Source organism: Silurus meridionalis, chromosome 4 (assembly GCF_014805685.1).
Source record: "Silurus meridionalis isolate SWU-2019-XX chromosome 4, ASM1480568v1, whole genome shotgun sequence".
Lineage (NCBI taxonomy): Eukaryota > Metazoa > Chordata > Actinopteri > Siluriformes > Siluridae > Silurus > Silurus meridionalis.
In genome coordinates this window covers 6,588,938-6,615,727 of record NC_060887.1, presented here as the reverse complement: position 1 = coordinate 6,615,727, position 26,790 = coordinate 6,588,938, and the positions used below count along the sequence as shown (strand labels likewise).

General features: G+C 41.7%; 3 protein-coding genes and 1 long non-coding RNA gene across 4 annotated transcripts; 1 reads left to right on the top strand and 3 right to left on the bottom strand.

The window, feature by feature from the left end:
* Window positions 1-262: 262 nt before the first annotated feature.
* Window positions 263-11,935, top strand: LOC124383940. Its single transcript, XR_006925305.1, has 3 exons — window positions 263-362; window positions 11,306-11,394; window positions 11,490-11,935. It is a non-coding gene; the product is annotated as an uncharacterized LOC124383940 (long non-coding RNA).
* LOC124383938 (C-C chemokine receptor type 5-like) lies at window positions 3,809-7,380 on the bottom strand. Its single transcript, XM_046846327.1, has 3 exons — window positions 7,333-7,380; window positions 6,926-6,994; window positions 3,809-6,061 (listed from the first exon to the last, which is right to left on the bottom strand). Exons 2-3 carry the CDS (start codon window positions 6,955-6,957, stop codon window positions 5,029-5,031), a joined length of 1,065 nt encoding a protein of 354 aa, XP_046702283.1. The 5' UTR covers window positions 6,958-6,994; window positions 7,333-7,380; the 3' UTR covers window positions 3,809-5,028.
* A 534-nt stretch (window positions 11,936-12,469) lies between the features above and the next one.
* LOC124384156 (C-C chemokine receptor type 4-like) lies at window positions 12,470-17,900 on the bottom strand. Its single transcript, XM_046846774.1, has 4 exons — window positions 16,869-17,900; window positions 15,929-16,029; window positions 15,657-15,716; window positions 12,470-13,887 (listed from the first exon to the last, which is right to left on the bottom strand). The coding sequence occupies exons 3-4, from the start codon at window positions 15,683-15,685 to the stop codon at window positions 12,840-12,842; spliced, it is 1,077 nt and encodes a 358-aa protein (XP_046702730.1). The 5' UTR covers window positions 15,686-15,716; window positions 15,929-16,029; window positions 16,869-17,900; the 3' UTR covers window positions 12,470-12,839.
* Window positions 17,901-21,270: 3,370 nt separating this feature from the next.
* Window positions 21,271-24,908, bottom strand: LOC124384154 (C-C chemokine receptor type 4-like). Its single transcript, XM_046846770.1, has 3 exons — window positions 24,554-24,908; window positions 24,256-24,312; window positions 21,271-22,667 (listed from the first exon to the last, which is right to left on the bottom strand). The coding sequence occupies exons 2-3, from the start codon at window positions 24,276-24,278 to the stop codon at window positions 21,602-21,604; spliced, it is 1,089 nt and encodes a 362-aa protein (XP_046702726.1). The 5' UTR covers window positions 24,279-24,312; window positions 24,554-24,908; the 3' UTR covers window positions 21,271-21,601.
* Between the last annotated feature and the right edge of the window lie 1,882 nt (window positions 24,909-26,790).

The window sequence follows — 26,790 nt, the reverse complement described above, 5'->3', positions numbered from 1 at the left end:
CTTTTTAGTCAGATATTATTTCATGCTGATGTATATGTATATCGATGTGTAAATTATGCATGAATGTGTAATTCTATTCATTTACATTTATTTACGTGTGTTCTCTTTTTTTTCAGAATGATCTGATTCATTATCAATTTTAGTTCTGATGCATTTTTTTACTTTTTGTTCACTGCTTCATATGTTCAATAATATGAGTATTTATTAATCTGTATGTTTGTAGATCTTTTTTTTAATTGTTCCCTTTTTCTGGTAACTTGATCATTATTGTTTTTCCTTCTTATTTTTGTGTGTTACAGTAGAAATGCTGGTGATTCTCCGTGTATCTTCATGTCCCCTGTGGAATCCTGAGCTCCTGCGCTGTGAGTTACTCACGTCCTCTACACATCCTCTACACGTCCTCTACACGTCCTCTACACGTCCTCTACACATTTGGGGGTTTGTGCTTCACAAAAGTGAAATGTAATGGGAAGTTTGTGAACATGTCGTATTTCATTGCACTTCAGTGTTGAGTGTGAATGTGAAGCTGCTCCATTTATTCAGAAACACACTCACATGAAGCAAAGATCTAAAAATAAATAGCAAATTTTCATCTTCATAACTAATCATTGTCTCCTGAAATGAGCAGGAATGAAACGATGCACTCGTGAGACTCTCTCATGGTCGAGGAATGAACAAGTTTACGTTATTTGATCGTTCGTCTTTAATTCCTCACCACTGATTTGTTTATCAGACTTAATATTGTTAGTAATTTGCCTCCTACTCACCCCTGGTGCACAGGCATGGACTTGTTCCTCTTTTGTAAGGAAGGAAGTGCACTTCCTCCAAACACTTATCTTGACTTTCCAACAACACTGAAGGTTCTACCACATTACAGTCAGGGCCGTGTGTCAGTGTATGACAGTAAAACATTTACATTTAAGGTGATTGATGTGATTGTCCTTATAATTGTCCGTGTGTGGTATGGTGTGGTATAAAGTGACCGTGTGCAGTATGGTGTGGTATAAAGTTACCGTGTGCGGTATGGTGTGGTATAAAGTTACCTTGTGTGGTATGGTGTGGTATAAAGTGCCAGTGTGCGGTATTGTGCAGTATAAAGTGTCCGTGTGCGGTATGGTGTGGTATAATGTGACCGTGTGCGGTATGGTGTGGTATAATGTGACCGTGTGCGGTATGGTGTGGGATAATGTAACTGTGTGCAGTCCACTATCACCTCCTTAGTCCTACTGACGTTCAAGAGAAGGTTGTTCTCCTGGCAACATCTCTCCAGGTTTTTAACCTCCTGTAGGTGGGCCGTCTCGTCGTTGTTGGAGATCCGGCCCACCACAACAGTGTCATCAGCAAACTTGATGCTGGTGGTGGAGTTGGAAGTGGCCACACAATCGTATGTGTATAGTGAGTACAGCAGGGGGCTCACAACACAACCCTGGGGAACTTCAATGCTGAGGGTGAGGGTGGATGAGGTGTGTTTTTGTAAATGGGGGGTTAGTTAGGGGTGAAGGGGTGGAGGGGGTGATGGGGTGTATTATGAGATGAGTGGGGGTAAATGGTGGGTGAGTGAGGGGTAAAGGGGGGTGATGGGGTGAAAGATCTAGTCTTTGATCTTTTTTTAAAGAGCAGCTGTATATTGAATTTTGTCTGTTTATTTAACATCAAAGCTTTTTTACTCACGTTGCTCACATACTTACAGAAGGATGTCATAACTTTCCTGTGTTGTCAGATCTGCTCAGCAGCTTCTGCTTGGTTTTGCGAATATAAAATATTACACGAGCTTCATAGAATTTCTTCTGTTCATTTCACAATGATGTGAGTTCACAGCTGTCATTTACTGTGTTATTTTTCTGGTTGTGACGTCGGGGTGAGATTCTGAGGAAAGGAGTGACATTGAAGAGTGGGTTAGTCCTCGAGCTGAAGGCTGAAGGACACGTTCACTAGGGAAGACACACCAGACACACTGATTAGTCATACAGTACATTTTTTTTTTGTTTTTTTTTTTGCAATATTTCGGTGACAGACATGTTACAATGATATTATGAAATCGGAAAAAGATCATTCTTAAAAAACATATAGGAGACTGCAAAGCATTTCCAAAACAAACCTGATTCTTCATGTTAACAGTCCTAAAGAAGTTTCACTGAAGCCTTCAGAAGAAATTCTTACACAGCATTAAATCTGCCACACACACTGATATGTGCTGTATATAACCTGTGTGCATGTGGTCTCTGATGCCTCCAGGGAATTTTTACAGCATCTAAACCACTGGCTGTAAATATAAAGATACTGTATGTTCTATGTGGTTGAAAGCAGTTCACGCGTACTGGTGTGTTTAAAGATCTTTACACTGAATCTTTGGGTTTCTTGTAGTGCATAAGTTTAATTTTAAATCCGACTCTTCAGGTTAGCGTTTCCCTTTATTCACTTCTGTGTTTCCTCTGTGTTTCCTCTTATTGTTTCTAACACACACACACACACACACACACACACACACACACACACACACACACACACACACACACACTAGGTTTAAAGGGGCATCCCTGGTGACTGGGAAAAAAAAAACACAGTATATAATAACAAAAAAAATTATAAATCAGAAAATCTGGTTGATGCAGAACAAGTGAAGAAAACAGCTAAAAGCCCCTCGAGTTCTAGATCTAGAAACGAAACCTACAACTGAATATGTTTATCTGTTTCTCACTTGCTGAAACTGCTGAGAGAAGTTGATGTTCTTCTTCTCACTTCAATTCACATTTAAACCAGTTTACAAGAATCGACGAGTCGGAGTTTGACACTCGTAACAGCCACGCCTCGAATCGGGCAGCATGGAGGATCGTATCGGAGCTGTGTCTTATTGTATTCTACTTTTCTTCATTAGAGTAGATTAGATTGAACTTGGTCACTGCACGAGTTACGGTACAAGGCGATGAAATGCGGTTATTATACCAGAAGTGCATTAATAGCAGTGTTGAATATTTACATACCGTGTTTCCCCTGAAAATATCACCAGGACTTATATTATGTTTAATGTCCTCACTTAGTGTTCTAATGAGCTCCACTCTTCTGAGAAGATGTTCCTCTAGATTTTGTGGAGATTCTTTCATCCACAAGGGTGTTATTATAGTCAGATGCTGATGGAGATGAGGTGAGGAGGCCTGGGGCAGGAGGCAGTCAGTGTTCACATTCATCACAAAGCTTTGCAATAGAGTTGAGGCCCGAGCAAAATCTTGCACTCCAACCCACGTAAATGATCTCTTGAGTGATAAGAAGCTTCGTGCACATGCTGGAACAGGTTTGGGTTCAGGAGAAAGAAAAGAGAAAATTGTATGCCAGTGCACCTAAAGACGTCTTGTACCTTCTGGTGTCAGTTTGGAGAAGAACTAAATGTGGCTGGAAAAATCAGGTGTCCAAATACTTTTTATCCATATGGGGGATTTGTACTAAATAACACTGCTAACGGTTTGTATTTGAATCAAGCGCGTGACAGACTGAGCGACGTGATGCATTAATGATTTGCTTAGAAGAAAAAAAAAAAAAAAAAAGGATGTCATGCTATTGGTCTTCATGGTCGCTTCCTCCACAACACACAGGATGTAGAGAAGGTGTGATGAACTGCATATTTATATTAGCTGTCTCCTGTTCAGAATGTGGCTTCCTCATGAGATCTCGACCACACACACACACACACACACACACAATCACGCACAATGTCGTTATCTTTCTATCTTTCTGTTTGTTTTTTCCTGTCGAAATCTGTCGCCTTTTTTTGATGCTGGTTAAATTCAATAAGCAGAAGTGAAAAATGTTCATTGTAAAACACGGTTATTTATTTCATCAACACATTCATCAGGCTAGAAAATGCTACAAATGCGGCGCGTTTGAATTGTCAGATTTTTTTGATTGATAGCGAACAAAGGCTCAGTTTTGAATCAAGAAAAAAAACCAAAAACACATGAGATCATCCAACCACGTTTATAATGCTACAGCAGAAACCCACCAACGATTCTTGCAAATGCGATAAAGATGCTCTGTTGCATACGATCACCAAGTAAGGAAAGAAGACAGGAGACTTTTTATAATGCTTGAATAAATCCATTCTAATCCAGGCTGCATCATGTCTCCAGAGGATGATGATATGTAGAATACGACACGTGACTCAAAATCACAGCAGCACAGAATTATTTAAAAACGCATGTGAAGTGTGTGTAATAAGCCTTAATATTGAAGCGATGATGGCCATTTTTATTATGTACAATAATGCAAACTATGTAAAATGATTCACCCACCACCATGTTTCACTGTTGTTGTGTTAATTTCAGTTTTATGTTGTAATACTGCAGAATGGGGCAGATTTATATATAATGTATGGCCAAACATAGGTGAACATTTACATCCTTCCTTATGTGTATTTAATTGTCTAGATTATTTTTGTATTCTGTAAGATTAGAAAATCTTATTATTAAAACTGAAGGGCTCGGGTTTCACAATGTCCCTGTGCATAAGTGAGATTTATACAGATATGGTTTTCAAAGCCCTGGTCAGAAGCTCGCTGTGGACCTGAGAGGTGACCTGGAATGCTAAGTGTGGCAAGCCTTAATGTCCAACATCATTGTCCGGTCTCAATGATGTACAAGCCTCCCTCAGTGGTGCCCCAAAATCTGGTTGAAAGCCTTCACAGGAGGGGGTCCTTGGTGGTATTTTGAATAGGATGTTCTGTAAGAACCTTTTGGGTGCAATTGGGACAAACTTACACTTATAAAAGAACATATTCATTTCAAGCTGCTTTGAGACAATGTTCATTGTTAAAAGCTCAATACAAATAAACATGAATTGAATTGAATTGATTTGGTCATATATTATATATAAACAACTCTATTTTTATGCCTTTTTGTTTTCAGGAAACATGTTGACATAAATCATATACCAAATAAAAATCTTTAATCCGTACATTAAAACCTTTTGGTCGGTTTGAAGGCAACATGAGATTCTTTTTTGAATGGATCATAGTCTGGTATTGTGATCCTCCACCCTTCAGAAGGCAGTGGAACGTTCCTCCACGCTTGTGGACTGGGAATACACTGAAGCTGCAGCCTGGGTCATGTATTCTTTCATACACTGCACTTGGAAGCATGGGGTCTGGCGCAGAAGCCTGGCGAGATGCCTCCTGAATTTCTGACCCACAAACACGTAGAGGAACGGGTTGAGGCAGCTGTGTGAATACGCCACGGCTTCGGTGACCTGCAGCAGCAGCCGGATGGTTTTGCTGAGTTCACACCCTGGAGGCAAGATGAGCTTCATTTCCAGTGCACTGAGGAACGCTGCGATGTTGTACGGTATCCAGCAGCAGAAGAACACCACCATGACCATGGCAACTAGACGAATGGCCAGTTTTTTGGAATTACGAAGCGTCTTAAGCTTCCGGAGCACCATCGAGTAACAAAATCCCACAACGATCAGTGGAATTAGCAGCCCCAAAACATTCATTTTGAAGATAGCCTTACTTCTGACATCACTGTATTGATCATTCTTTGGATACGCGCTGCAAACATTTTGAGTCGCGTTGTTTTCAACTCCAAGATGCAGAAGTTCAGGAAATGAAGACGCAACAGCAAAAATCCAGACGAAGATGCTCGCTAAAATCCCATAAGTCTTTGTACGGATCCTCAAGGCGAACACAGAATGGACGATCGCCAAGTATCTGTCGAAGCTCATCAGCACGATAAAGAAAATGCCGGCGTAAAACCCGATGTGGTACACGCTGAGGACCAGGATGCACATGACCCTACCAAAAACCCAGGTACTTCTGGCATAATGAGCCAAAAAGGGGAGAGTGAAGATTAGCAGCAGGTCAGCGATGGTCAGGTTCAGGAGAGACACGTCAGTCATGCTTTTCAACTGAGCACCTTTCAGGATCACCCACAGCACCAGCAGGTTTCCCAGCAAACCCACCACGAAGAACACGGAGTAGAGCAGTGGGAGAATGCGGCTTGAATGGGGGCCGTATTCACATGGTTCAGGAGGTAAATCACCGTAATCATATTCAGTGGTAGAAATAAATTCAGAACTGAAAACAGAAAAGACAGAATTCCTCCATGAGATTTAAGAGAAAATTAAACATATTGGAATTCAGGCCTGAAATAGAATTTCATTATAGAATAGAAAAAGGTGGGATGAGATGAGATGAGATGAGATAAGATACGATAGAAGTTTATTAATACCAAAGGAAATTTTAATTAATGAATAAAAAAAAGCTCTGCATATTTTAAAGGCGAGACACAAATCCATCATTACTGCAGTGAATAAGGCAAAAACACAGGGTTTAGTAACAATAGCAGGAGCGAGATCAAGTGCTGAACGATGCGTATGGAAGCCGTACGGTAGCGTTACATTTTCCCTTGTTGAAGTAAAGACAAAATTTGCCAGGTTTCTAAAGATACGTCAATTCTCAGAACCTCAAACTGTTTCATAAAATTATGACTCACAATTTTTTAGTTACTGGATTTGAATGCAATTGTCTCATGGTCATGTTTTTGATTTCACTCTGGAAACCGTAAGTGCAGTACCGAGGACCCTCGCTGAGTCTTCCCTTCCCTACAGGTTAAGAAAAGTGTACTTTAAACTGGATTTCCAATTCAAAAGGTAGAAGATGTGTAGTACATTATTTCTCTCAGGGGTTATTTCCATTCCAGTTCTAGCATTTAAGAAGATTTTATAATATACTGCAGGTTAAACAGCATCAGTCATTCGACCTCTAATCACAAGGGTTCTTTCTTTGTTTTCATTTCCTGCTCTCATCCATGAAAAGACAAATAAATACACTATATATTATGAGTCAGAAGGACCTGAAGCTACAAACACATCCGAGACATTAAAAAATCTAGGATTGATAAAATCTATATATAATATCTGCATTGTAATGCATCCTCACCTGGTTGTTGTGTTCATCATCATCTTCACCATTCACGATCAGCCGATAGTCTGATTACTTCTGATTACTCTGAAGTAAAAGATTGATGGGGAAAAAAAGACGTAATAAATGAATCTGAAAGTTTAGGTGAAGCATCCAAGAGATTGCGCACGAGCTGCACACCACAGAGTGTGTAGTGTTTTGAAAGTACCAGCTCAAAAGATGAGTCAGTAAAGTGCTGAGTATGAAAATAAGTGTGAAAGTCTTCACTCTGGAAGCAAAGCAGACCTTGAAAATCAAGATTAACGCACAAAGCAATTCAAGAATTCAATTGACCCTGACACGTAGCATTGACCGCAGAGATTCTACAGGATACAACCCATAAGAAGGACAGAATTACACAAGCAGCTGGGACATTTTCTACTTACAAAATTTGAATGCAGTCCTTTGGGGCTCAAAGCTCAAACTGAAATGAGATGCTGTTGTGTTGGGCCTTTGTTTTTTTCACACTTCTGTTTTTTTTTCTTTTTTTTTACCCAACCCCCAGCCCTCAAGTGATGAGTAAGTGGGTTCTATGGAGACACGCAAGATGTTTGACACTTGACATTTTATTAGTTTGACCAGAAATGTGCGAATGCCTTTTGTGTGTGATTGTTCAGCCTGTGTTTACGCCTCCATGCACTGTGTTTTCCTGAAATCTAAAGGGAACTTGCTAAGATATGGGGTTATGTTCTTTCACAACGCTTTTATATCACCATGGATTCATGTACTGGGTCAAGATGTTCATTGGACGATTCATGAAACAATTTACTGGGGTTTTTTCATTTTACAAACCATGGCAAATATTTCAGTCAAACACACTCTTCTGCAGGAAATCAAACTTTGGCCTTAGATAGCACAGAAAAGCTAAGAAACTATCTAACACTGCACAGAGAACACCAGTGAGATCAGGAAACATCTCATGTCTATAGATATATTAGTGCAGGTTCAGTTAAATACAAGAAGGATCTTTTAGAAAGGTTGTGTGTTTGTACCGTGCTGTACTGTGATCTTACAGATGAAGAAAATAGTGTTTTATTTAAGAATTGATATGGATTTGTGGATAAGGCTGGGTTTAATCTCACAACAAGTGAAGAGATCATTATTAGGTGAGAAGCTCGAGAAAGTTTAAACTCTATAGAATGGAGTATGATGATGGAGTGGCCTTAAATCTCAAAGCTCCCTGATATCAGTTTCACAAGTTCCTACTCTGCATTTAACTATTATCTAACAAAAAGGGAAGATAATAATAATGTTTATGACCTCAACAATGATTGGACTGTAATGAACTGACATTATGTGTCACCCAGATGAAGGTGTGTTCCCTTTTGAGTCTGGTTCTTCATCATACCATCTCAGGGAGTTTTCCTTTCCTCTGTAGCCACTGGATCAGCCTGTATGGAGAATTATATGAGGACTAATTTATTTACAGTAAAATTTAGAGTTGCAATCTATGTTTTCCTGCCCTTGTTAAAATATCTATAAAATCTATTGATTGTTGGACTGTATGAATGGACAGATGTTTTGATGTGTTTGACGGCAAAGACATAATTTCATCTGTCCATACATACAGTCCAACAATTTACACTCTGACCCCAGAAGTGTTGTGGTTAATCTGTACTACAGTTTCCACTTAACCACAACACTTCTGTGGTCAGAGTCTCAATTCTTCTTCTTCTTCTTCTTCTTCTTCTTCTTTTGGCTGCTCCAATTAGGGGACACAACAGCGGATCATCCGTCTCCATACCACCCTGTCCTCTACATCTGCTTCTTTCAAACCAACTACCTGCATGTCTTCCCTCACCACATCCATAAACCTCCGCCTTGGCCTTTCTCTTTTCCTCCTACCGGGTGGCTCCATCCTCAGCATTCTCCTACTGATCAGAGAATGCTGCCTGCACTCTTTTCTTCACTTCTCTAACACACTCTCCATTACTTTGCACTGTTGACCCCAGGTACCTGAACTCCTCCACCTTCTCCACCTCTTCTCCCTGCAACCGCACCCCTCCACTGCCCTCCCTCTCATTCACACACATGTACTCTGTCTTACTCCTACTGACTTTCATTCCCCTTCTCTCCAAGAGGATGGCATGAAACCATACTGTTGCTCACAGATGGTCACCTCTTCTCTCAGCCTGGCTTCCACTACTCTTTCCCATAACTTCATGGTGTGACTGATCCACTTCATTCCCCTGTAGTTACTGCAGGTCTGCACATCTTAAAGATGTATGCTTAAAGATCAGTACCAGCACACTCCTTCTCCATTCCTCAGGCATCTTCTCACCTTCCAGAATCCGGTTAAACAATCTGGTTAAAAACTCCACTGCATCTCTCCTAAACATCTCCACGCTTCTACCGGCATGTCATCTGGTCCAAACGACTTTCCACTCTTCATCCTCTTAATCACTGCTCTCACTTCCTCCTTACTAATCCTATCTACATCCTGCTTCACCATCTCCACATCATCCAACCTTCTCTCTCTCTCTCTCATTTTCCTCGTTCATCAGCTGCTCAAAATACTCCCTCCATCTTCTCAACACACTCTCCTCACTAGTCAACACATTTCCATCTCCATCCTTTATTGCTCTAACTTGCAGTACATCCTTCCCAGCTCAGGTCCTCTGCCTGGCCAATCACTACAAATCCTTTTCTCCTTCCTTAGTGTCCAACTGCTTCTACGTGCCTTTTCCTTGGCTTTCGCTACATCCTTCTTCACCTGCTGCCGCATCTCCTTGTTCTCCTGCCTACTTTTCTCACCATTCTGTTGATTCCAATTCTGTTTTGCCAACCTCTTTCTCCTTCTGCTCTCCTGCACTACCTCATTCCACCACCATGTCTCCTTGTCTTCCTTTCAATTTCCAGATGTTACACCAAGTACCTTTCTAACTGTCTCCCTCATCACTTCTGCAGTAGTTCCCCAATCATCCAGCACCTCTTCACCACAACCGAGCTCCTGTCTGACCTCTTCTCTGAATCTCACACTACAGTCTTCCTCATTCAGTTTCCACCATCTTATTCTTCTTTCAGTCCTCACTCTCATCCTCTTCTTCTTCACCTCCAAAACCATCCTACAGACCTCCATCCGATGCTGTCTAGCTACACTGTCCCCTGCCAACACCTTACAATCTCCAATCTCCTTCAGGTTGCATCTCCTACATAGAACATAGTCCACCTGTGTGCACCTTCCTCCACTCTTATACGTTTCCATATGATCCACATTCTTCTTAAAATACGTCTTCACCACCGCCATTTCCATCCTTTTATCAAAATCTACCACCATCTGCCCTTCCACATTCCTCTCCTTAAGACCATCCCTACCATCACCTCCTCATCACCTCTGTTCCCTTCACCTACATGCCCATTAAAGTCTGCCCCAATCAGCAATCTTTCATTCCTAGGTTCACCTTCTACCACTTCATCTAACTCACTCCAGAATTTTTCTTTCTCCTCCATCGCACAACCCACTTGTGGAGCATAAGCATGATGACATTTATCATCACCCCCTCAACTTCCAGCTTCACGTTCATCAGAAACTCTCTTCACCTCCACTACACTCTTACTGTACTCTTCCTTCAGAATCCCATGATAGAACAATTTAAACACCTCCAATGTTCCTGCTCTTACTCCCTTTCCACTTGGTCTCCTGAACACACAACATCTCTACCTTTCTCCTCTCCATCATATCAGCTCCCTCTCTCCCTTTACCCGTCATAGTACCAACATTTAAAGTACCAACCCGAACCTCCACTCTCCTCCACTTCTCCTTTCCCTGCTGTCTCTGTAGATGTTTTCCCCCTCCTCTTCTCCTTCGGCCAACAGTAGCCCAATTTCCACCGGTACCCTGTAGGCTAACGATACCTGTGGTGGTCGTTGGTAACTCGGGCCTCGACCAATCTGCTATGAAATTCTGATTTGTGATCCGCATATTTGATTTGGCACATGTTTTACGCTGGATGCCCTTCATAACACAAACCTCCCCATTTATCCGGGCTTGGGACCGGCACTAAGAGTGACCTGAGTTGTGCAGCCCTAAGTCTCAATTCTGATGTGTACTGTGACATTGATGACATTTACTGTGAAGACTCACCTGATCCTCATCACCGTGTTACTTGGAACCATATTGGGATTTATTAAGTAGCCCTTGTTTCCCGCTGTGTTGTTTGCTGACAATATGGAGTGCAGTCAAGACTGTAAAAATACTATGCAGGGACATAGCAAGGCTCTAAGCAAAGATTGGAAAAAATGCCATACTCCTAGTAAAGAGGTTATATTCTTTGTTTTGTGTCAACCTAACTTTTGCAGCTTCTACAAAAACAAAAGAATAACTAATTTAATAGACACTACTTGCTATCATGTTTCCAGGAGCGTCGCAGGGGCCACGCCCACACCCACTAAAAACCATTCTTGGACTCCAGCCCTGGGACATTGGAGCAGTGGATTGGATTTGGATGGTGCTGCACACACCATGATACAAAGAGCTACAAATTCTATACGTATATCTTTGTAGTAGAAGGAGCTTTAACATTTCAAATGATCTCCCCTACAGCCGGAGTCCAGGATCTCAAATTGGCCCCCTCAAGTGACCACAGCCACAGCATCCACTGTGCCCCTTGCAGCAGACAGCAGACTTCATCTCATCAGGATCTTCCAGGAGGAGCATCATGTCTGAGCTTCACTTAAGATGCCCAAAATGGAGCCACCAGCAACAGGGAAATTCCTGAGAACACGGCTGTCAGAGGAAAAGTTGTCGAGCCTATGCCATTGCATCCAGTGGACATGGAGGCACCAGAATGAACCAGAAAGGAAAGTGAATTGTCTGACACAACAAGGACCAACTTTGCCCAGTTCAGCAGTCCTTGCCTTACAAAGCACCCCACTTGGGTGATTTATGTATGACACTACAGTCCAGACAATTACATGACAGGCATTCAAGTCTGGAAATAAAGTGCTTTAATGTCAGAAGAAGTGTCATTATCTCCCAGCTATTTATGTTCCAAGCTAGATGACTGGCCTTCCAGAGGCTGACGAGCCCTAGTGGAGCCCAAGCCTGTATGAGAGATATCTGTCAAGATTACCTTTGGTAGCAGGACACCCAGAGGCACAAACTGGGGTGATTTAGAAAAAGAAGGGCAGAAAGGCACCTGCATGTTACTCATGACATCAGAAACGGGTGTGAACAAGGGCGAAAAGCTCTGCAGTTGAGCCACCACTTATGAGGTTTTTGGGAGTAAGCCCAAAAACCTCATGGGGTGCTGTTGCCACCCTGAACTGGTCTTTCCTGGCCCAGATCGATCATGAATTTGGGTATCCTAAATCCATTTTTACCCCCAGAAAAACTGTTTCAGAATAAAAGGATCAGTCTGAGCATGAGATGTTTCTGATGGATGAAGACATCTCGATGCCTGTCACATTCTCTGACTTCTGTCATCAATCAATGATGCCAAAGAGGAGAATATTTAAGGCACTACAATACAGCATAAGATTCAAATAACTGAAAAACAAATACAATTGCATTAGACACCATTATGAAATTGCAGGTTTTTAATGAATAAAGACAGAAATAACAACATAAATGTAGCTGTGTTCTGCACAAGATTGAGGTCTGTGGGTTAGAGGGTAAGAAGAATATGTAAACCCATCATAGTTATACAAAAAGATTCATTAAGTCACTAAATGTGTGAAGTTAATAGAGATTTCCGAATGCATGATGCTGTAATAAAGGCAAAAAGCAGCTTCCAGAAAGTATTAGCAGTTAAAGTTGTTCAGACTTATGCAATAAAAAAAAAATTAATAATTATATCCCCAAATGAAATGTATACATATCAAATGTATAAAATATAAGGCTATCACTCAGATTATATATTTAACACAAACAAATACAAGCCCCTCATTTCTACTACATCAGTTCGGTTGCTCCTCCATTCAAATTATGTTCCTCCATACTTGTGGACCGGGAATACTCTAAGCTTCCAGCCTGGGTCAAGTAGATCTTCAAACACTGTATTTGGCTGCATGGAGTGTGGAGGAGAAGCCTGGAGAGATCTCTTTTGAACTTTTCACCCACAAACACGTAGAGGAACGGATTGAGGCAGCTGTGTGAATACGCCATGGCTTCAGTGATCTGCAGCAGCAGCTGGATGGTTTTACTGAGTTCACACCCTGGAGTCAGGATGTGCTTCAGTTCCAGTGCCTTGAGGAACGCTGCGATGTTGTACGGTGTCCAGCAGCAGAAGAACACCACCATGACCACAATAACAAGACGAATGGCCAGTTTTTCTGACCTACAAGACTTCTGAAGGCTCCAGAGGATCATGAAGTAACAAAATCCCACAATGCTCAGTGGAATTAGCAGCCCCAAAACATTCATTTTAAAGATAGACCCACTTTTTATATTATTGTGATTATTTTCTGGATACGCGCTGCAAAGTGTTTCATTCCCATTGTTTATGACTCCAAGATACCGTAGTTCAGGAAATGAAGACGCAACAGCGAGAATCCAGATGAAGATGCACGCTAAAATCCCACAAGTCTTTGTACGGATTCTCAAAGAGTACACGGCACGGACGATCGTCAAGTATCTGTCGATGCTCATCAGCACAATAAAGAAAATGCCGGCGTAAAACCCAATGTGGTACACGCTGAGGACCAGGGTGCACATGGTGCTACCAAAAACCCAGTGATCTCTGGCATAATGAGCCAAAAAGGGGAGAGTGAAGATTAGCAGAAGGTCAGAAATGATCAGGTTCAGGAGAGACACGTCAGTCATGGTTTTAATATGAGAACCTCTCAGGATCACCCACAGCACCAGCATGTTGGCCAACAAACCCACCACGAAGAACACGGAGTAGAGCACCGGGAGAATGTGGCTTGAATGAGGGCCGTAATCACACGGTTCAGGAGGTAAATCACTGTAATCAAATTCAGTTGTAGAAATAAATTCAGGGCTGAAAACAGAAAAGACAGAATTACTCCATGAGAATTAAAGGAGAATTGAACATATTGGAATTCAGAACTACAGTCAGAACTAAGACATGTTTAGATGCTGAAATTAATGTAAATACATGTGAAAACTTTAGAATACAATTCAAAGACATTAATTAAACTTCACTTGGAGATCAAATAAAAATCCTGATTAACATGTAATTTGAACAATTGAAACAATTTGAACATTCGCATTATAGTAACAGCATCTACTGGATCAAGTGCTATTCTATTTTGGAAGCAAATGGAAATAAAATTCTATATTTAAATTGACATATTCCATTACCATCTAATTTACATTTGCTATTTCCAACAGTAGTTTTAATATCAAAATTGCATATTAATTTGAATGCTTTTAAGTTGAAAAATGAAAACGTGTTACCCACTTTGATTTGATATGTGTAACGTGTCCTAGCAGAAATAGTAGCAAAATGATTATTTAAATGTTATTTGTAGTAAAAGCATTCACGTGTGATATTTATAGCAAAATTCAGTGAGTATTTTAAAATGCATTTTGCACCTTTTGCTAGTCCTTTGTGTCAGAATGCATTTTGAAATACACTGAGTTGGATCACAATTGAACATGTTACACACATCAAATCAATGTGGGAAATTTACAACTTACAAAGTGTTCAAATTTACTCTACTGTTTAAAAATAGCAAATGTAAATTATATAATTTTATTTCCCTTTTTGCAGCAAAGTTTTGCAGATATTTTACTGGAAAATGTACATTTAAATACAGAAATACATTTCCTTTTGGAATATTTCATTGCCGTGTTCTGTCGTAGATTTTAAATTGAATTTTGCTAAATCTGAGCTTCCATATTTAATAAGCTGACTAGCAATTGTGGTGGAAAAATGTGGAAGTGTGGAAAGCAAAATGTGGAAGTCTTACTGTTAAACTGAATCCAGCAGTGTTTCATGTGCAGAAGTAACATACCAGATTCCATGTTCTCAAGCGTTTGTTAGCGATATAATCCACCCTCACTGAGATCTTCTCTAAAGCAAGCTGGCCCCAGTGCACTTCTGTGATTATGTGGGTTTTTATAGTCATGTATTTTAGGGTTTTTAAATATATATATGTATCTCTACCTCTGCTGTGCCCCTGGTCCTGGTGGTCTTTTTATACACCCCTGAGTTTCTATCGATTTCTCTTATAGTCTCAAAGTTTCTCATTTCTGTTTCTTGTCCTCGTTTTGTCCATGTATTTTTGTTTATGAATGTCTAGATGCCTAAAGCTCTGTGCTTTAAACGCTTTTACTCAAGAAATACCTTAGAAGTGAGATCTTAAGCGTAGATAAGCAGAGACCTGAATCCAGTTCTGTTTCCTTGATTGTAGTATAAACTGAAATTGATTTAAAATGGTAAAGAAAATAGGTTTATAATATTTAGGAATGTATTTATTTAATTATTAATGAATATATTGATGCTACTGAGTCCATCATTTTTCAGTAATAAATGTGATTATAATTAGCACTCAGGGAAATAATTTTATTTTGGATTTTATTATTTTAATACTAGGGTTGAATGCACTTATGTTGTAGGTTGGATCTAGAACTCTGTTAGAATGATGTGGTCTGCAAACATGGCCGCCATGGAATACAACTCAGACTGCTGACCACTGATCACACTCACCAGGACATAACTACACATGTATGTGGTATGAACTGAGCACCTTTACTGCACCTTCAGGGTGAAAATCTCACTATCTAGCTGTAATACGTCCTCACCTGGGTGTTGTGATCAGCATCATCGCCATTCCGCTTCAGCCGATAAACTGTACAGTCACTCTGAGGTAACAGGTACGAGAAAAGAAGTTCATTCATATGGAAACGCCAGTTTTGGAGAAAGTATCAGTTTAAAGAATGTCTGTAAACTACTGCAGAATGTATAAAGACGTGTGAAGGCAAACCAGACTTCGATTACGTCCAGCAAGTAACATTTACATCACAGATTATACACTATACAATCATACACAAGCAGCTGGAACTTTTCTACTTACATAATTTCAATGTTTTTTTGAAGCCAAAACTGAAATGAGATCCTGGTGAAGGAGCTTCTTTATTCTATCACACTTTTGTTTCTTGTGATGGTATCAGGGCTCTGTGGAGACACGCATGACCTTTTAGATTGACTGGATACAAAGTTTACAACTTAGTAAACCCGTGTTGATGAATTCATAGATAGAGATTTTACAGCACTTTTGTAAATGCATGATGTTTAACACTTGACTTTTTTGATTAGAAGAACTGAGATTGGAACATTTCAGCACCGTGACTCTGAGTAACAAACACAAGCAGTCAGAAGAATTTGGGAATTTATTGAAACTCTTGCTTTTCTAAGGTCCGGTTCTCAAATCTATCGATCTTGCTATAGAAATGACTTCTACTCTGGGCTCAGGAATCCTGTCTGATTGTTTAATGCATATTCCTCCAATGTCCTTCATTTGTTTCATTATTTATACAGTTTGTACAACCAAAGAAATCTTTGTCTACATGTACGTCGTAACCTTTTAAAATCTCATGAAAGACTTTGCAAATGTCCTCAGATTTCCATTATGTAAAAGAAAAAAAAAGAAATATGACTTCAGCAAGGCTTTATTTCTTCATTTACAAAAAAGTAGACTTTTTTTTATCAGATAACGAACGACCTTCTTGTAAAACCTTGTTTTCACTCCTTTTTCAGTCAAAATCCCTAGAAAGCGAACAATTGTGTTGCACATTTTAGAAAATCAAACACTGAAACTGAAGCCACATTTCTCAACACAGCCGTTACACAGGACTTTATAACCACAAGGAAAGTTTTTACAGCACAATGCACACATTCCTTTCCTTTTTAATTTATTTACATTATTTTCAAAGACTGAATAAGTCTAAAATAACTTTAAAAATGACATGAAACATTTACAAAGACATAAAAAAGTTAAAGGAGAACACACTCACGGTTCGGTATGTTATTGTCTGCCTACTAACTGTCAGCACAGGAAAGTGAAAGAAGAGTTTGGGTGTGTGTGCAGCATGTGAACTGTTTTTTTTTTTCCATGAGTTAAAATCACTGTACTGACTATATAAATGTAACTATATTCAGAAGCCCTCGATGGAGCTCAGGAAGGTCATTAGGAAATGTGTACAATAGAAAGATGAATGGATGGATGGATGGATGGATGGATGGATATATCAGGGATAAAAAATTATAAGGAACTCCATTTTATGCAATAAACTTACACATTACTTTATATACCCTTATTACTATGAGACAACGATTATTGTAAAAAGCTCTATACACATTTAATTTAATTGGATGGCTGGATGGATGAATAGATGGATTGGATTGTATATGGATGGATGAAATGGATTTGATTGGATTGGGTTAGATGGATTGGGTGAATTGAATTGAATTCAATTGGATGAATGGCTTGGGATAGATAGATGGATTGGATGAAACGTTCTCATTGCATAGTATGAAATGCAGTGTAGCATCTACCAGACGTCCAAACAGCAGTACAACCAGAATGAGATGTATGGATGAATGGGATGAATATGTATGAATAAAACTGCCTTCTACAAGGAAAAGCTTGAGGCCTCTGCACAAGATCCTCGTAAACTCCACAACATCTCCCCACTACTCAACCCCCCTGCTGCACCTGCTCCATCCTCCCTGACTGCTGATGACTTTGCCTCCTTCTATGATGAGAAGATTAAGAAAATCTGCCAGACCTTCATTTCCTCCCCAACAATGACTACACAACACAGCCAACAATCCACTACTTCTCTGTCAAGCCTCTCAACCTTAACAGAAGATGAGAATCTGCAATTCATCCAATCTTGCAATTCCACCACCTGTCCTTTGGATCTCTGGTCCAATCCCTTCAACTATGCTTCAGACCACCACACAAGATCTCCTGCCCTTCATCTCCACAATCATCAATGGGTCATTAACATCTGGCTATGTACCAACTACCTTCAAGCAAGCAAGTCATTCCTATCTTGAAGAAACCTGCTCTGAATACATCAGACATCAACAACTACAGACCGGTATCACTTCTCTCCTTTCTTTCTAAATCTCTGGAACACACTGTTTTTAACCAACTTTCTGTTTATCTCTCACAGAACAACCTCCATGATCCGAACCAGTCTGGGTTCAAAGCGGCACATTCCACAGAGACGGCAATTTTGGCTGTTTATGAGAAACTGCATGCTGCTCGGTCAGCCAAGCTGTCATCTGTTCTTATCTTCCTGGACCTTTCAGCAGCATTCGACACAGTCAACCACAAGACATTTTTGTCAACCCTCAAGAGCCTCGGTATCTTACGGAACAGCATGGGAATGGTTTGCTTCCTACCTGGAAGGTCGCTCATACCAGGTAACATGGAGATCCACATCTGCCCAGTGCAGACTCACCACTGGTGTCCCACAAGGCTCGGTACTTGGTCCCCCCTCCATTAGTGAAGTCATATCCTCACATGGGTTTTCTTATCACTGCTATGCAGATGACACTCAATTAATCTTTTCTTTCCCTGCATCAGATTCCACAGCTTCCGCTCGGATCTCGGCATGCTTGACAGACATATCTTCATGGATGAGTGCCCACCAACTAAAACTCAACCCCAGTAAAACAGAACTGCTGATCATCCCCGGCGATTCATCTCCAGGTCAAGATCTCCAAATAACACTTCATGACTCTCTGCTCTCCCCTTCAGCCACTGCTTGTAACCTTGGGGTAACTATGGACAATGAACTGTCCTTCTTCCCACATGTTGCTAATGTGTCTCATTCTTGTAGATTTTTTCTCTACAACATCCAAAGGATTTGACCATTTCTGTCCACACAGGCTGCCCAGGTGCTTGTTCAGTCTCTTGTTATTTCAAGACTTGACTACTGCAACTCTATCTTTCAGCCACTGTTCTCTCCGCCAAGGGTATCGTTCAGCCTCTGATCACTGTCGCTCTGCTCCTGATCTCTGCAGAGGGCATCGCTCTGCTCCAGTCCTCCGCAGAGGGCGTCGCTTAGCCACTGTTCTCTGCTGAGGGTGTCGCTCTGCTCCTGATCTCCGCAGAGGGTGTCGTTCCACCTCTGGTCCTTCCCGACCTTCCCCTGTTTCTTTGCAATGAGGACCAGTCTGAGTCTTCCCTCTTCTGGGCCTCCTCCTTCAACCCTGGACAGATGGTTAGGACTGTGACCACGCAGGGCGGTAACTGACACCCCAAACCCACCTTCGCCAGGCGGGCCAGGGCACTCCGAGGTGGGCCTTGACATCTGTCCAGGGTTGAAGGAGGAGGCCCAAAAGAGGTTAGGACTGTGACCATGCAGGGCGGCTCCTGACACCTCAAACCCACCTTTGCCAGGCGGGCTAGGGAACTCCGAGGTGCTAGATGCTACCTGGAGTGCAAAGAGCAGCAATGCACAAATGGAATTGGATGGATGGATGGATGGATGGATGGATGGATGGATGGATGGATGGATGGATTTAATTGGAATAGTTGGATCGATGGGATTTGCAGCATATACAAGTACTGTATATAAATATATAGATAAACTTGTATATGCTGCAAATTTACATGATATAGAAAGTACAGGGAGGAGCAGAACTGCATGATGATTACTGACAGTAGAAAAACCCCTCAAATTTCAGTGTGATGGTGATGTTTGTGGGGGGGAAACGCTGGCCCTGAACCTGCTGCTCCTAATGCAAACTTTCCTATTCTTTCCTATTTTTTCTTCTGGGAGGTTAACCAGGTTGTGACTGGGATAGGAGGAGTCTCAGATGATGATCTGTGGTGAAGAAGCTCATCGGTGAAAAGTTGAGCTCTAGTGATGCACTGAGAGGTTTTCACCACCCTTTCACACACTGTAAAGCTGTAATACCACACTGTGATGGTGTTGGTCAGGATGCTGTCAGTGATGCATTTGAAACTCTCAGAATCTCACGATTGTCGTCTGTGTTATTAGTTCATGGTTATGCTGTAGGTTATTTGGGGTTTGTTCCATGATCTTTGTTGAATATCTTGAAACTTGAATTTGAGTAATCTGCACCCTCACAGCTTCAATTTCAGACATTCAGGATACATCAGTGTAGGCTGGGAGAACGAACGAGGGTACGAATATAACTTTAATATATAAATACACATTTGCATATGATTCCACAATGAGTAAAAAACCTTTAGTCATTTTTACACGTTTATATATAAAAAGCGAAATGCAATGAAACATCAACACCACCACAATGCTTATGTTGAGATGGTGGTCTCTCTCTCTCTCTCTCTCTCTCTCTCTCCCACGTTGTGTTTTTCAGGCTAAACGTTTTAGAATGTCCCAGTCAACATTATGTTTATTGTTTAAAGCCATCATCAGTCACGACATATTCATGAACTGGGATTATGTCTGGTGTTCGTATAGAAAACCAAAAAATGAGCTCCATTCTCTTTATAGCGTGGCCCTGCACCAGTCTCCTTCCATTGATCATTGATCAGGACAGTGATCCCTAAATCTGATTTTACATTTACAGCATTTAGCAGAATGAATTAAAAGATTGATTCATTCTGTGACTTTGTTCATGTAAAACAATCATCACTTTGTTCAGAATCAGAATCGCTCTTGTCTGTTTGCTCTCCTCCACTGAGTTAAGAGAGTCCTGGGCCATATGCTGGTGCTGCACAGAAACCAGGCATTTCCATGTTCAGGGGTTGCTGGTGTACAGTAAACTCTGCATCAGGGCAGCATGAGGAGTAGGTCCTACCTCCCTCTGTGTATCTCTGAGGATTTCTCCTCGGACCAAACATGAGGTGACCCGGTTTTAGGAGTCTGACACCAGGGCGAGTAGGACAGGATGAAACACTGAACTGTTGATGGAATGTTTCTACTGGCCAGCCAGTGTTTGCAGGTTGTGTGAATTGGTGTGAACCCAGTGGCCACACCAAGAGCACAATTGTGCCCAAAATCATTAATATCCCTCCCCTTCAAAAGAGCCCGGATTTAGAACAAACCACCCAAGGGCATTGCTTTGTGATAGTTTTGTCGGCCAAGGCAATGCTGCCCCCAGAGGCAGTTCCTTTAAGCAGCATTTCAGCACTTAACATTGTGTAGACACACTTCTGTGTTTTCTAAATCAGGATCCTGAATGAGCTCATCACTAATTCATTTGGCTGAAGTCCAAACAGCTCCCTATGTTTTTCCAGACACTTGCCTTAAAAGGCCTTTTTTCCCAACCAGTCTAAAAGGACATCTGATTGGAACCAGGGACTAAAACATTTTCATTTATATTCCACATCCTACATTTCACTACAATATGAAGGTTAACAACATTCACTGTAAAACAAACACTGATGTGGATTAAATGACAAACAAATGTTTGAAAAGCTATTTTATTATTTTATTATTCATTTAAAGTAGTAAATAAAACATTTATGACAAGTCATTCACAATTTGTGTTGAGTTTACAGTGCATGAACAATTCCCTCGAAATGAACCATCAAAAGGAGTCAAAACATCACTATATATAAAATTCCAAGTGAGTAATATTTATATAAAAGGTGAAAAAAACATTAATGATACTCAGCATGAGCGTGGTAAAAAGCAGGCATATATACAGAATATCTTGGATACGCAAATAAAAGCTTTTTAGCCTCAACTCTTCTATCTTACGTGTTAATTTTCAATATTAAAGAACAAAATTAAGATCATTTCTTCAGTTGCATGGATGTTCCTTCATCCGGATGTCGTTCGTCCACACTTGAGGTCTGTGAATACACTGAAGCTGCAGCTCGGGTCATGCAGTGTTTCATACACTGCACATGGCTGCATGGTGTCTGGAGGAGGAGCCTGGAGAGATGCCTCCTGAACTTTTGACCCACAAGCATGTAAATGAACGGATTGAGGCAGCTGTGTGAATACGCCACGGCTTCAGTGACCTGCAGAAGCAGCTGGATGGTTTTGCTGAGTTTACACCCTGGAGTCAGGATGAGCTTCAGTTCCAGTGCCTTGAGGAACGCTGCAATGTTGTACGGTATCCAGCAGCAGAAGAACACCACCATGACCACAATAACAAGACGAACTGACTGTTTCTTGGAATTACGAAGTGTTTGAAGCTTCCTTAATACCATGGAGTAACAAAATCCCACAATGATGAGTGGAATCAGCAGCCCCAAAACATTCATTTTAAAGATAGACCCACTTTTTATATCATGGTGATTATCTTTTGGATACGCGCTGCAAAGTGTTTCATTTCCATTGTTTATGACTCCAAGATACCGTAGTTCAGGAAATGAAGACGCAACAGCGAGAATCCAGATGAAGATGCTCGCTAAAATCCCATAAGTCTTTGTACGGGTTCTCAAGGAGGACATGACATGGACGATCGCCAAGTATCTGTCTATGCTCATCAGCACAATAAAGAAAATGCCGGAGTAAAACCCAATGTGGTACACGCTGAGGACCAGGGTGCACATGAAGCTACCAAAAACCCAGTGATCTCTGGCATAATGAGCCAAAAAGGGGAGAGTGGAGATTAGCAGAAGGTCAGAAATGATCAGGTTCAGGAGAGACACATCATTCATGCTTTTTATCCGAGTGCCTCTCAGGATCACCCACAGCACCAGCAGGTTTCCCAGCAAACCCACCACGAAGAACACGGAGTAGAGCACCGGGAGAATGTAGATTGAATGGCGGCTGCTTTCACACGGTCCATTATGTAAATCACCGTAATTAAAATGTGAATCATTTTCAGTGGTAGAAATAAATTCAGTGCTGAAAACAGAAAAGACAGAATTCCTCCATGAGAATGAAAGGAGAATTCAGAACTACACACAAAACTAAGCACTGATACTGAAATTATCTACACATATTTTGGTCTGTAATCATATTCATGAACTTAAAAATCTTATTCAAGGACAATATTACATTTAAACTTTGGCACTGTTCAAGATTTAAGAGTCACGTTGATTTAAAATCCTTTTCTCGTGGACCCTGTTAGCAGAGACAGAATCTTAACAAGAGACATTGCTTTTTGGAAACATAAAATTTTGAATATTTTAAAAATGGCATAATTTTTAACTATAAAATGTTTTACATGAGAATAAAAAATTAAGAAAAACTTAAATCTTAAACTAGATTTATTTTGTGTTATTGGTGCTAATTCCAAAAAGTTCTATTTATGACGGAAAGAAAAAGTCATATTCCGTGTTCTCATTTATATTTCACAAGTCCTAACACATTTTATTTAAAGATAAATCTCTTGAGAAATCTGAGGTATGATCTAATCATGGTGTGGAAGTGCGGGTGCGACCGAATGCTGGTTTGTAAACAGAAATGTGCACGAATTTGTGCTGAATATTTTGTGCATCTGAAATCTGTGAGCTGGGACCGGCACTGAGAGTGACCGGACTTGTGCAACACTAATGACTGGGTTATACTGTTATATTCTAATAATGTAACAAATGACATAATTCAGCATAACGGAGCATTTTACAATATCGTACTGTATAAACTTTACACTATATATAATAGACAAGCGCCGGTTAGTGAATTTTTGCCTGCCGTGTGAAGCGTAAAATATTTTGACAGCTGTTTAATTGCGCCATATCACGATCGTCATCATGATATTGTAAAATCGTAAGTCAATCCATCTGTACACTTCCATAGTGATGCGACACGTCATATTCACGTAGCAGCAGCGGTGCGGAGAGAACGTGCTCGAGTAACGGTTCAGGGGCGAGAAATCGATTCACTTTCTAAATAATAAAAGTATAATAATTATACATCAATAAATCTTATGCCGACGCAAATACGTTAAAAACGATGCATCGTGATACAAATGCCAACTTTATTACTTACATGATGTGAACGAAAAGCACAGAATGAACTGGATTTGATATTTGTTTTGTTATTTTTTTAAATGTTTACTGAAGGAAGATGTTCCTGGACTACAATCCGATCAGCCACTGCACCATCACATCACTAAGCACTCACACCTGTTCCCCGTCACCACTGATTACACCTGAAACTTCTCCCCCTTTACAGCACTATTGCTCATGTTTTCCTCCAGGATTGTTGTTCAGGTTCACAGTCCGTAGCTTCTTCTTTAGCTTATGGTTTCTTTCTTACTTTCTTTCTTTCTGTCGATTATCTGCGTTTGCATCTGTATCTTTAATAGTAGAAATGTAACTTTCATATCTGTGCCAGAAATTCCTCAAAATCGCATCTCCATCTAGGCTGCTTTAATTGTCTCGACTACTGATTGTATTTGGACTCAACCACACGGACGGTATTTACTAAATACCTTCATTACTTCTTTATCTTGCACAATTTGTAGCAGTTACATGGAATATGTTCTTACCTGGATGTTGTGTTCAGCATCATCTGCTCTGTACATCAGACAGTAAACAGAAAACCCCTGAGGGAAAGGAGAAAGTCGGGTAGATGAATGGTCTCAGCTTAGAGAATGACTCGCTTAAGTGCAAGAGTATAAAAAAAAGAATGTGGGCGTCTTCGCCTTAACCAGACCTCGAAATCGAGAAGAACAGCAGTTATGGAAATCAATAACACCAGGATTTTCATAACAGATCATTTTCATGCAAATAATAATAAGAAATCCTGCAGAATTCTTCAAGCAGCTGGAAGAAAAAAGACTTTACTGTATTTGCATGTAGTCCTTTGGGGTGTGAAGCCAAAACTGAAACGAGAATGTGGTGTTGAAATGCTTTGTTTCTATCACACTTTTGTTTTCTTGAGATGAGTAACAGGACTCTGTTGAGACATGCCTTGTGTTGACACGACATTTGAATGCGATAGTGCTGAGCTTGTGTTTACATTTCCATGTACTGGGTTTTCCAGATTAATCAGAAGAACTTGTTGGACTGAAATGATTACTAATATTCTTGAACGTCGTTTTGAGCGTTTCACGCGCCTTTCGGAGCGGGCCTACCACACGCCTCCGACTCGCCACCATACCCCCCCTCGGACTACTCCTGCCTCGGCGGCCTCATCCCCACCACAGCCTATGGAATATCGCACGTCGGCACCTGTCCCTATCAGAAAAGGAAAGACGCCGTTCCCAGGGGCTTTGTCTCTATTGTGGTGAAGCCGGGCATATGGCTGCTTCATGTCCAGCAAAAAGGCGGGCTCATCGTTGACGGAAAGGGCCACGGCAAGCCGCATCCTACCAGTCCCTTCCAAGCCCTTAGTTAAGATCTGCATCCGTTCCGGTGCTCAGGACTTTTCACTGGCAGCCTTTGTGGACTCTGGGGTGGACGCAGAATATATGGATCTAGATCTTGCCCGTCAGCTGAGCCTGGAGACGGAGCCATTACCGGAGACTCTTCAGGTCCGGGCCCTGGAAGGGGCACCCCCTAGACAAGGCCACTTACCGTACTAAGCCCCTTCTGGTCACCGTCGGAGAGCGACACCGGGAGTGGCTCACCTTCTTGGTCATTTCTTCTCCTCATGCCCCGGTCATGCTCGGTTTCCCCTGGCTCCGCAAGCACAACCCCCGCCTAGACTGGTCCAGTGGTCGGGTTCTCAGTTTGGGGAACCTATTACCAATCTCACTGCCTCACTCCGTCTTCCCCCCGACCGGTCTCCTGCTCTCCGGAGACTACCCCCGACCTCAGTTCAGTTCCATCTGTCTATCATGACCTCAGTGCAGTGTTTAGCAAGACTCAAGCCTCTTCCTTGCCCCCGCATCGGCCCTATGATTGCGCCATTGATCTCCTGCCGGGATCTATGCCACCCCGTGGCTGGCTTTACCATCTTTCAGCACCCGAACAGGCGGCCATGACCCAATACATTCAGGACCCGCTGGTTGCTGGCATTATCTGCCCGTCCTCCTCTCCGGCAGGTGCTGTGTTCTTCTTTGTGGAAAAGAAGGACAAGAGCCTCCGTCCCTGCATTGACTATCGGGGCCTAAATGCCATAACCGCCAAAAACCGGTACCCATTGCCCTTGATGTTTTCTGCGTTCGACTCTCTCCAGGGCTCGGTCATCTTCACCAAACTGGACCTCCGCAACGCCTACCACCTTGTCCGCATCCGGGAGGGGGATGAGTGGAAGACAGCATTCAATACTTTATCAAGGCATTGTGAATACCTTGTTATGCCATTTGGCCTTACCAATGCGCCAGCTGTCTTCCAGGCGTTGGTGAATGACGTTCTTCAAGACATGCTAAACCACTACGTGTTTGTATACCTGGACGACATTCTCGTGTTCTCACGCTCTAGAGATGAACATGTCCAGCATGTGCGTTCGGTACTCGGGCGGCTTCTTCAGAATGGATTATACGTTAAGGCGGAGAAATGCGATTTCCATGTGTCCAGCATTACCATCCTTGGATTTGTCCTTTCTGCCGATCACGTCCAGATGGACCAAGCCAGGATTCAGGCAGTAAAGGACTGGCCCCAACCCACCACCCGTAAGCAGTTACAGAGGTTTTTGGGTTTTGCCAATTTCTATTGGCGGTTCATCAGGGGCTATAGCTCTGTTGCGGCCCCCCCTTCACTCACTCACCTCCATACGTCAGGCTTTTAAGTGGAACCCAGAGGCTGAACGGGCATTTACCAAACTGAAGAGTCTTTTCACCTCGGCCCCGGTCCTAGCCCTTCTGGGCGTAGGGGCCGTTCTGTCCCAGAGAGGTGCCCGAGACCACCGCCTGCACCCCTGCACATTTTTTTTCCTGCCGCCTCAGCCCAGCTGAGCAGAACTACCCTGTTGGTGAGCGTGAGCTCTTGGCTGTTAAATTGGCCCTGGAGGAATGGCGTCAATGGCTGGAGGGGTCCGAAGTTCCGTTCCTCGTCTGGACTGATCATCGTAATTTGGAATATCTGCGGACTGCCAAGTGCCTGAATCCACGTCAAGCACGTTTGGGATTGTTCTTTGG

Bases quoted from the DNA above. Each gene is read 5' to 3' on its own strand.
- LOC124384154 (XM_046846770.1), bottom strand. From the start codon at position 24,278: ATGATGCTGAACACAACATCCAG. The intron at 22,668-24,255 runs GTAAGAACATAT...TTCTGTTTTCAG, and splicing joins ATGCTGAACACAACATCCAG to CACTGAATTTATTTCTACCA.
- LOC124384156 (XM_046846774.1), bottom strand. From the start codon at position 15,685: ATGGCGATGATGCTGATCACAACACCCAG. The intron at 13,888-15,656 runs GTGAGGACGTAT...TTCTGTTTTCAG, and splicing joins ATGCTGATCACAACACCCAG to CCCTGAATTTATTTCTACAA.
- LOC124383938 (XM_046846327.1), bottom strand. From the start codon at position 6,957: ATGGTGAAGATGATGATGAACACAACAACCAG. The intron at 6,062-6,925 runs GTGAGGATGCAT...TTCTGTTTTCAG, and splicing joins ATGATGAACACAACAACCAG to TTCTGAATTTATTTCTACCA.